Source organism: Ananas comosus, linkage group 7 (assembly GCF_001540865.1).
Source record: "Ananas comosus cultivar F153 linkage group 7, ASM154086v1, whole genome shotgun sequence".
Taxonomy (NCBI): Eukaryota; Viridiplantae; Streptophyta; class Magnoliopsida; order Poales; family Bromeliaceae; genus Ananas; species Ananas comosus.
In genome coordinates this window covers 6,432,472-6,443,308 of record NC_033627.1, presented here as the reverse complement: position 1 = coordinate 6,443,308, position 10,837 = coordinate 6,432,472, and the positions used below count along the sequence as shown (strand labels likewise).

Here is a 10,837-nt window from a genome sequence, read left to right as displayed (position 1 = left end):
TAATTATGCGGCAAATGTCATAATCCAACGATCCGGTTGCACGTACCTGGAGAAACCCGATTTTAACTAAATCATTAAAACAGTACTTAGAGGGGGATAAATCTGAGGCAACTTATCCATGGTAGTATTTCTGAGTTTTTTCCCACTGGAACCGTTATTCTTCTTTTCCATAAAGCCATATAAATGGCTCCATCCTCTTTATCTTTGGCTGTCACCATTTTTCTCCTAAAGCGAATGTTTCTCAAATTGTAGGGTAATTACGCCACTGTATTCTTATCTTTGTACCAAATTGGATTTTCATATTTATTTGCTTGCCCTTTTGATTGAGCATAAGAGGTGGAATCTTTGCATTCAATAGATGGCTGTAATTTTTTGTTTCTTTTTTATGGGTTCTCTCTTTGAAATTGAGATTCTAGATGATCCAACTGATATGACACCGAATTTTAGTAGTTGTTTGCATTTGTGGGATACTTGATGGTAAATTTGATGCCAGATCTGAATTTGAGATGGTGATTCACAGATTTTTGATAGAATCCTCGTCTTCTTGTTACTTCCGCTGCACTTGAAATTGCAAGAGCCAAAAATTTGATGCTATCTACTTTGCAAATTTCTAACTTGAATGTGGCTAGGTACACGGCAATCATTGTTGCCAATGAAACCTGAAGTTGTATATGATCTGATTGATGCAAGTTTTGGCTCCTATTCTTTATTAATTCACTATAAGAATTGTTTCTTCATTGTTTGGAATAATACTTGTTCCGGTGTTATTGTAATGAAACCTTAATTTTCCTGTTTGAAACATTTAAAATCTGTAATCGTTTGCTCAGGCTCAATAGTAGGCAAAGTGAGACCACATTCTAAATTAAACTTTTGTGTATCAGGTCTAATGTTTCTTTGTTAGATACATCAGCGCGTCCTATGTGAGCAGTACGAAGATAAAATTCAGATTAAGAGAATGACAGGCTTTAACTTTTTCACTATATGTTCTTGCATTTTTTTTTTAGAATTTTTTTGGGATTGTTTGAGTTGATTTCTTTAATAGGCTTGTCATAAGTTTTAATGCATCTTTTTGTGTGGAGAATCACAAGTTTTTCCTTTTTCTTTGAGACACTTCTTTAAGGTAGTGTAATAATAGTCAATCAAAAGCATGCTATATATATATTCTTGAACAACCTCTGTTTTTGGGTTTTGATGGAATGGGGAATGATAGAGTTGTCTTGTTGAGTCATTTGATCAAAATTTGTTGGAAATGTTGAGTGGATTTATGTGATTTGAGCTTGTGTAATTTATTCTTTTACGTGTAACTTAAGTCAAAAGCATAGGGTTTAAACCTAACTATTTGCATAGGGTTTAAACCTAACTATTTATTAATTATATTTTGTTCACCTAGTAGGAAAAGTGATAAGAACTTTAGATTTTGCACAATTTTTAAGAGCATGTTTAACTATTAACTATGCTGATAAAAAAAGATCAAGAGATATTTTTAAGAAGGCTAGTTTGGACAATAAGTTGATGTGGCAAATCAGTTCCATCTACTCACTAAGCTGCTTACTTAATTTGATTTAATTTGATTTAAATATATTATGACTTTTATCAGTTCATTATTAATGGTGTGTTTTCTTGCTTGTCCTAATAGAGGTAATGCCCAAGCTATAGTAGCTAAGGGCAGCTTTTTGGGGTTATTCCCTGATTATAGCGCAAGTGCATATAGTTTTGTTTTGTTTTCTTTTAATAGATTGCTTTCTTGAGATCTTGAGTAGCCATGAGCACAAAAACTGATTAAAAAAATCAGGAAAGAATTGTCATTTTTTGCTAGTGGCTGAGCAAGATCTTGTGCGATGAATTTAAATTAGGAATTGAAGTGTGGCTTAAACCTCATTGCTAGTTGAAGAAAAACTAGCATTTAACTTTGATTTTGATTTGCTTCTAATCTAAGCCATGCAAGTAAGGGGAAAAGAGAGGGCACCAAACATTTGTTTGTCTCAATGAAACATTTTAGTTGGTAACCTTCATATGCAACTAAATGGCTGAATATTTTTCTGGACTCATGGATATATTCCTGCTTCTTTGTATCTCTATTGGTTGTTGTTTACTTCATTGCAGTTCGGGTTGTGGGACTTTGATGTGAATCAATTAAGATGAACTAAAATGTTTAAAGAGCATAATGAAAATTATGCTTTAGGTTAACATATAAAAGACCACTCCAAATATTAAGATCCCATTGATAAGGTGTTGGCTTCGACTTATAACAGTGATTGGTTGTGAGCAACAATTGTGTGGTCTAAACCTAATCAAATCTATCTAATAAATGTCTTGTTTATTATCAAGAGCTACTGTGAATGAGACTACTTTTATATAATTAGTACTTTCTATAAAGCAATTAAAAGCTATCTACTTTGCAAATTTCTAACTTGAGTGTGGCTAGGTACTTGCAGTCATTGTTGCCAATAAGTTGGTAGAAAATTAATTATTTTACACTTTATTTGGTTAATACAATGGATTATCTAACACAAGGACAAATTGGAATTATTTTTGTCGGTGTCAATGGATAAATTCTCGAGGTTTTTGTCTTCTTGACATATATGACTTGTTAATTTTCTTAAGTTGATATCTTGGTTTGAAAATAAAAATATATTGTGTGAGGATTGATTTATAAATTTCTAGTGTGTAAATTAATTTTCTTGTTATTTTTCTTTTCCAACGGCAGAGTTTCTTCACGTCAGGTCTGAAGGGGTAATGCATTTGTAAAGACGAAAGGAGAGAGGCTGCTTCTCAAGTCTCTTTAAGCTATCAGGTATGTCAGCACATTTTCTAAATGAATAGTTGCTTCTCAAAACCTCAATGTGTTAATTCTACATAATTGATCTACTTTACCTACAGATAATAGCATCAATTTTACTATGCTAAAAAATTAGTTGATAAATGTACGGTCTTTAAAGGCTAGTTGTTTTTGCTATTTGTGCAGCATAATTTTTTATTTATTTTTTAACTAAATCGTACTGCATTGCAGTGCAGATCCTTTTCAATTACAATCCATTTGAAATTGGCCTTCTTAGTGATTTCTAAAATTTGTTTATTTATTTATTTATTGCATGATGGAGTTCATCCAAGTTATATATTTCAATATATTTTATGTTTAGGTATTATGTGAAAACTTTAAAGAAGTTGGTGTATTATTAGAATTCTAAGTTTCATGAGAATTTTAAATATTTTATACATTAATAAAGGTGTCAATATAATTAAACTTAAAATACTAATATTTCTGGCCTAACAGGTAATTCTATTATCAATAATACCTAAAGTACCACATTATGGATAAGACATGGATTCTTAAACCAAGGTAATTTTAGCAATATTTCTAAAGTGATGATTACTAAGTTATGTTAGTCTATACAATCTAATAATATTGATTTGTACTATTCAATTACTGTACATAGGTCAAGTGTTGATTACCAACAAGGCTTGAATCAATTCCTCAAATTTGCGTTTGACAATGCATCTAAAGAAAGTATGATCCTTTGCCCATGTAGAAAATGCACTAATTGCTTCTGGAAAGAAAAAGAAGTTGTCTACGAGCATCTTTTATGTGATGGATTTATGCAAGGTTATACAAGATGGATATTTCATGGAGAGGATACTTCTCAAAAGAAACCTATTGGTAATGCGAATATTCATAATGAACAAATCGATGATGAAATGGATGAACTTTTACATGATGCATTTTTTCATCCAGAGTCAGATTTGGATGTGGGAGATTTAGACATTGAACAATTGCCAACGGAGCCGGATGAAGAGATTAAAAAGTTTTATAAATTAGTGAAATATGCTAATCAAGAAATATATCCAGGTTGTAAGAAGTTCTCAAAACTCTCATTTATTGTGAGACTCTTACAAATAAAATGCATAGGGGGGTGGAGCAATAAAACCTTTGAAATGCTCTTAAAATTGCTAAAAGAAGTACTACCGGTAGGCGAAACCTTACCAAGCAGCTTTTATGAGATGGACAAAATCATTAAAGATTTGGGTCTAGGCTATGAGAAAATTGATGCATGTCCAAATAATTGTATGTTATATCGAAAAGAGTTTGCTAATGCATCTTTATGCCATGTCTGTGGTACCTCAAGGTGGAAAACCGTTGAAAGTAAAAGAGGGATTACAAAATCAAAAGACAAGCGTAATCAAAAGGTTTCCGCAAAAGTACTTCGGTATTTTCCACTAAAACCAAGGCTACAAAGGTTATTCATGTCTTCCAAAACAGCATCTTATATGAGATGGCATAATGAGGGGCGTACAAAAGATGGAGTACTTAGACATCCTGCTGACTCTCCAGCATGGAAGGATTTTGACCACAAGCATCAATTATTTTCATCAGAGTCGCGAAATGTCAGGCTAGGGTTGGCAAGCGATGGCTTTAATCCATTTCGCACAATGAGTATTGCTCATAGCACATGGCCTGTTGTTTTAATTCCTTATAATTTGCCGCCATGGATGTGCATGAAGCAACCATATTTTATACTCTCATTACTTATTCCTGGTCCATCTGCCCCTGGGAATGATATAGATGTGTATATGCAGCCGTTGATAGATGAATTAAAGGAGTTATGGAATGAAGGTGTCAAGACATATGACGTGTCTTGCAAACAGACATTTCAAATGCATGCCGCAATCTTGTGGACCATAAGTGATTTTCCAGGTTATGCTTGTCTCTCAGGATGGAGCACGAAAGGACGACTTGCTTGTCCTTATTGTAATAATGAGACTTGCTCTGAATATTTAAAGCATGGAAGAAAATTCTGTTATATGGGACATCGTAGATTCCTTGATAATGGACATAAATTTCGACGTGATGCAATATCTTTCAATGGTAAGCAAGAACACGGAATAGCACCTACTCCACTTTCAGGTTGTGATGTTTTAGAGCAAGTAAAAGATGTTAACATCATTTTGGGAAAGTATAATTGTAACATGAGAAGCAGAAAACGTAAGCGAGTAGATGATGTTCAACCTTCACATAATTGGAAGAAGCGGAGCATTTTTTTTGAACTGCCATATTGGAAAACTCTTCTAGTACGTCATAACCTTGATGTTATGCATATTGAAAAAAACGTTACTGACAATGTACTTTATACATTACTAAATTCAGAAGGAAGATCAAAAGATAATTTCAAGTCTCGTCTGGACCTACGAGACATGGGAATAAGATATGATCTTCATCCAGTGTCAAGTGGAACCAAAACATATCTACCCCCGTCATGCTTCTCTATGAGTACGAAGGAAAAGGAAGATTTCTGTAAATTATTAAAGGGAGTTAAATTTCCTGACGGTTATGCATCAAATATCTCAAATCGTGTACATGTTAAAGAAAGAAAAATTTTTGGGCTTAAGAGTCATGATAGTCATGTACTGATGCAACATTTGCTCCCATTAGCTGTGAGAAGAATCTTGCCGGAGAATGTTAGCCAGACCTTGATAGAACTAAGTAACTTTTTTAGGGAATTATGCTGCAAATCTCTTTGGGTGAAGGATGTACAACAATTAGAAGATCGAATAGCTTTGACATTATGCCATCTTGAGAGAATATTTCCTCCGTCCTTTTTTGATATTATGGTTCATTTGCCAATTCACCTTGCTGGAGAGGCCAAACTTGCTGGTCCAGTGCAATACCGTTGGATGTATCCAATTGAGAGGTACAGTATGATATTAATATTGGGGTAACAATTTAAAAAATTACTACTTTATGTAGTTTTTTTTTCCTACTTATATATATTTTTTATTTATTTAGGTTTCTTTTGAGACTAAAGTCATATGTACGAAATAGAAGACATCCAGAAGGTTCAATTGCAGAAGGTTATTTAATTGAGGAGAGCCTAACATTTTGCTCTCGCTATTTACATGGTGTTGAATCTCGACTCAACCGTCCAGTAAGAAATGATGATCGTAATCCTAATGATTTACCTAAAAGAGCCCTATTTTCCTATATTGGTCGTGCACTAGACGATGGCGAAACTATAACTTTGGATTATACAACATGGGTACAAGAACATCGATATGTACTATTTAATTTTGATCCTATAAGCTCTTATTTTGAGTAAGTTCTTAAACTTAAATATTAATTAAGAGTTTATATGCTATAATTTAAATTTTTAATAGTGTATTTAGTTAGGCTTATTTATTTACAGAACTCATCTTCAAGATATCAAGGCAAATAATCGTCGAGCTCGAAGGCGTGATGTCGAGCGTATTCATAATGATACTTTTCATGAATGGTTTAAATTCCATGTAAGTCTAGATCACTTTGAACTTAATCTGTTAATAATTATATAGGTAAAATTAAGACACTAATTGGCTTGTCATTATTTAATAGGTTCGTAATTTGATAAGAAAAGAGAATGTGGAGTTACCGGAGGAAATTCAGTGGTTGGCAGTGGGTCCTCTAATGACAGCAAGAAGATATAAAGGATATATTGCTAATGGATTTTGATTTCATACGATAGATGTTGAGGAGAGACGAAGAACACAAAATAGCGGCGTTGTTGTTGTTGCAAGCACATCTAGTTTTTCAAGTGCAAAGGATCAAAATCCTATCAAAGGAGATGTTGCATACTATGGAGTTCTAAAAGAGATTATTGAACTATACTATTGTAAGATATCGAGATTCGACGACGTGGGCTAACTTTGGCCAAATGGACCAAAGTGGGCGATTGAACGGTTGGGACAAGTTCCATTTGGTATTCCAACAAGTTTGGAAGAGCAAAAATGTGTTCTAAAGGTGTTGGAATGATTTTGATGACGATCGGCGCGAAGTAGAGCCGAAAAGAGGTGAAAAACAGCATTCTCGAGCTGTTGTACCGGTACAAGAGTGATGGTTGTACCGGTACAACCATCGCAGCTCTCGGGTTGGAGGCTGCCAGACCTTGTACCGGTACAAGCAGACCTTGTACCGGTACAAGCCCTGCGAAACCGAGAAACCCGAGGCTCGGGTTGCGCTCTGTTTTTGCTGTCGCCCAGACCTTGTACCGGTACAAGGTCCTGTGTACCGGTACAAGGGCGCACGAACAGCGGGTTAAGTTGCAAAAATAGAAAATAGAGGGGCTCTTTTGGATATTGTTACAATAGAGAGTTGTTAACCCTCTCTCTCAGCCCATTCTCTCTCACTCTCCTCAGCTCACTCTCTCTCTACACTCTCTTTCTCTCTAACCGAATAGAAGGAGAAGAAGGAGAAAAGGAAAAGAAAGGAAAAAGAAGGAAAAAGAGAGGAAAAAAAGGAAGGAGAAGAAGGAGAAGAAGGGTTGGAGGCTCTTCTTTATCTCATCTTTGGCTTAGGGCTTCCTTTGGAGCAAACCCTATAGGTAAGCTTCATCCCCTTTCATGGTATTTAGGGTTTTGGGAGGTTTTTGTTGGTTTTGATGGTTCAAATGGAACCTAATGAGCTTAGAGATTATGGTTTTAGCTCACAATGAAGCTAGGAACCATTGATTCTCATGGGTGCTAAACCTAGGGCTTGATTTTGGGGATTTTGCAAATATAAGGGTTTGATCTCTTTTGAGGGGTTAGAAACCTAATTCCTATGCTTATAAACGCGTAGGCGAAGACGGTTCGTCGATTCGAGGATCGAGCGCGAAGATATTGCCATTTGAAGTGCTAAAGGGTTAAAGCTAACCCAACGAAAATTTAGCGGCGACAAGACTAGCACGAGAGCGCGTCTTGGAGTGTTTTCGGCATCACCCAAGGTGGGGGAGTGCTATCCCGAAGTCATCGGGCTACCTTCTATGTCTAAGTTTAATATCGATCTTTTCGCATATTGTGCATATTCATATAGGGCTAGAGATGGATGTTGTTGCTTACACTTGCATGCTAGTGGTTCAAATTATCTTGCTTGGTTGGTTCATGATCTAGTATGCATGATGATTATTTGAGAAAAACCTAGACCCTATGTGAGATGATTAGTGCTTATGTTGCTAAAGAACTAGTATGATGCAACTAGTGTAATGATGAGTCTAAATGACGAGTGGCATCTAGTTAGAAAACTATGATTGAGTGGCACATGTTTGACGTTGCTTGAGATGATCATATTAGTGTAGTTGAGACACTATGACATTGGGTACAAGAATTATTGATCTATGCTAAGATTACCCTCAAAGGGTTGTTGTTGCTCGTGAGATGATCTTGCTCACATAGCCTGTCTGCGCTTGGTGGGGTCGCTCCCCTCAAGTTGTGCGCTCCGGAGTTGGTCACTAGAGAGGCAGCCCTGCTTGCTGCTCGGATAGCCGCTTGTTATCCGCAGGCGTACTCGGGGATAGTCCAGCTAGGCATCCCTCGGAGGTCGATATGTGAGCCTTGCTTGTGAACCTTGCGTTCACTTGAGGATTGGGTTACCCATTGAGTTCCACCCACGATTGATGTTCATAGTAGCTATTCATTGTTCATATCAGTTTACTTGCTTTCCTAGTAGCATGTTTTATAGCTTACTATGATAGTTGTTGTAGATGTTTATAGTAGCTGCTTACCCTACTATTATGTTATACATACCACGACTCCAGAGTTGAGGCCATACTTGAGATAGTGTTCTACATACCTGCTTTCAGTTCAGTTTAGCTTTACAAATATTGCAGTATATATATATATATATCTCTCTATGCCTGCTCTTGAGACATAGGGTAATCGGCGGGAGTCGGCGCCGAACCCACTGGAACGTGTTCGTAGTTCCACCCCCCGTTGGTGGCTTTGGGTAACCAGGTACACCAGGGACCAGCGGGCCTTCATCGATGGATCGGGTAAAGGGCATAAAGCCCCTAGCTTTGGATAGATAGCTTACCTTACCTACTTTGCTTAGTACGCACCCGTATACTTTTGTTTTATAACCTATTGAGAGTAGATGTTGTATAGGGTGAGGTTTTGGAGAGTTTATGATGTACTTACATTTTGAAAAAGAATGCAAGTTGTATTAAATGATTAAAGTTTAAATGATGTTGAAAGAGGTATAATGTTTCAATGATGATTCAAATAGTTAAGTTTCTCTCTTTTGTATACTTGTATGGTTTTACTTGTATCGCTTGCTCTAGTTGGTTGTAGCACTGTTTGTGCTCTCGTTTCGTTGTTGAATGTGTATGAATGCAAGTTGCTTTCCTGGGGACTTGTTGTACACAATCTGTTGCTTAGTCTTGGGCGGACAGGGGAAACTCCGTCCGTTCGGCATCACGCACGCCGCCCTCGAAACGGACCAAATTGGTACTATTTTCGGGTAGTGCGGTCGGAGGCGTGACAGTTAGTGGTATCAGAGCGATTTAAGAGCAAGCAAAGGAGAGAGTCTAGGATAACCTAGGAGACTCTATGTAACACTCCACATTCCTCGTAAATCGTGCCGAGTTCCGTCAAAACGAGCGGAGCGCGGAATTGAACGAGTTAAAGTGGACCCTAAGTGCATTGGAGTTCATAAACGGAGCAAAAAGGGACCCGGAGAGCAAATTTGGAAATCTGGCTAAGTCCCAGATTTTGAGCTCTCGGGGACCGGTCCCTGAAGGAGAGACCGGTCCCCGTGCGCGTAGCCTGCCAGGAAATCCTGAGGCATCCGGTCCCTGGTNGTAATCATGTTTAATCAATTAAATAAATTTGTGAATTTCTTACAGTTAAAGTATAATCTTGGAGATGATAATTGGCCATGGGTTATGAAAGCTCTTGGAAAAAAATGGAAGGACTTCAAATCTGGTCTAAAGAAAAAGCACTACGATGCTCATAATACTTATGAAGATCGTCTAGCTGATCGTGATTCGAGAGTCCTCCCAGAGCAATGGAAACAATTGATTGAATACTGGGATACTGAAGAAGGGCAGGTGCTTTAACAATTTTTCATTCTCAATCATATTCACTCTTTGCTTCTTTTAGTGTTGCTATATAGATGCATTTTTTAACCAAGTTGATGTTGTATATAGACGCGTAGTTTACGAAGCAAAAGTAACCGTTCTAAACAAATTACTACTCACACTGCTGGCTCAAGAAGTTTTGCTCGTATTCGTGAAGAAAAGGTAAATCACTAAATTCACATATCCTTCTAAGTTGATATATATATACTACGACACGAATCTTTTTCATTGAATTATAACTTTTTTTATTTACAGCGAAAGGAAAAGGGAGTAGTGCCAACTAGAGCTGAACTATTTAAGATTACTCATGTTCACAAAAATGGGGACCCGATGAATGAAGAATGTGCCAACAAAATTGTAAGTAAACTAATTTTTTAATTTACATTTTGTTAGTAAAATTTCTAGCTTTGACTGCTTTGTATTTGGCGGCCATGCGGAAACCCAGTCGACTTGCATACTCATGGAGCAGTCCATAATGTACCAATTGAAATTTTGACTTGTTGATCAGCATTGTATGATTGCTTAGTTCTAAAATCCTGCATGTGTGTGTTTGTATGAAGTTTACATTTTTTTTTTCCTTTTCATGTTCTTTGAGGTGATGATGCTGAACTCAAATACAAGCAATTTTGTATGCTCTGGTTGTAGGCAGCCGATTGCTACTGTTTACCAAGCCTATGCTCCTCATTATTAAGCATGTGCTGAGAATGTTCAGACCACCCTGCATCTACATCTACTGTTTATTTTAATTTTCCTGTGCTCATGTTGGGTTTGTTGGAGATGTTGACTAAGCCTCCCAATTTCTGCACTCTATTCAGACTGAATAGGGAAATTAGTTGAGCCTCCCCATTTGTTTCATTTATGTGTTTATAATTTAGAGGCAAAAGTACATAGAACTTCAGTTTATTTTGTTTTTGTGCTCGCAAATCTTTTTCATGCTTGAGATTTTAAACTATTTCCAGCATTTGTTCTACTTGTGT

The 10,837-nt window shown here is 36.6% G+C and overlaps 2 protein-coding genes across 2 annotated transcripts; both read left to right on the top strand.

Annotated features, from left to right (window-relative positions):
* Positions 3,312–6,673, top strand: LOC109712821. The gene is made up of 4 exons (XM_020236588.1): positions 3,312–3,340; positions 3,438–5,687; positions 5,783–5,847; positions 6,495–6,673. Exons 1-4 carry the CDS (start codon positions 3,312–3,314, stop codon positions 6,671–6,673), a joined length of 2,523 nt encoding a protein of 840 aa, XP_020092177.1.
* On the top strand, positions 9,627–10,682 carry LOC109712864. The gene is made up of 4 exons (XM_020236656.1): positions 9,627–9,830; positions 9,930–10,022; positions 10,116–10,217; positions 10,506–10,682. Exons 1-4 carry the CDS (start codon positions 9,666–9,668, stop codon positions 10,560–10,562), a joined length of 417 nt encoding a protein of 138 aa, XP_020092245.1. The 5' UTR covers positions 9,627–9,665; the 3' UTR covers positions 10,563–10,682.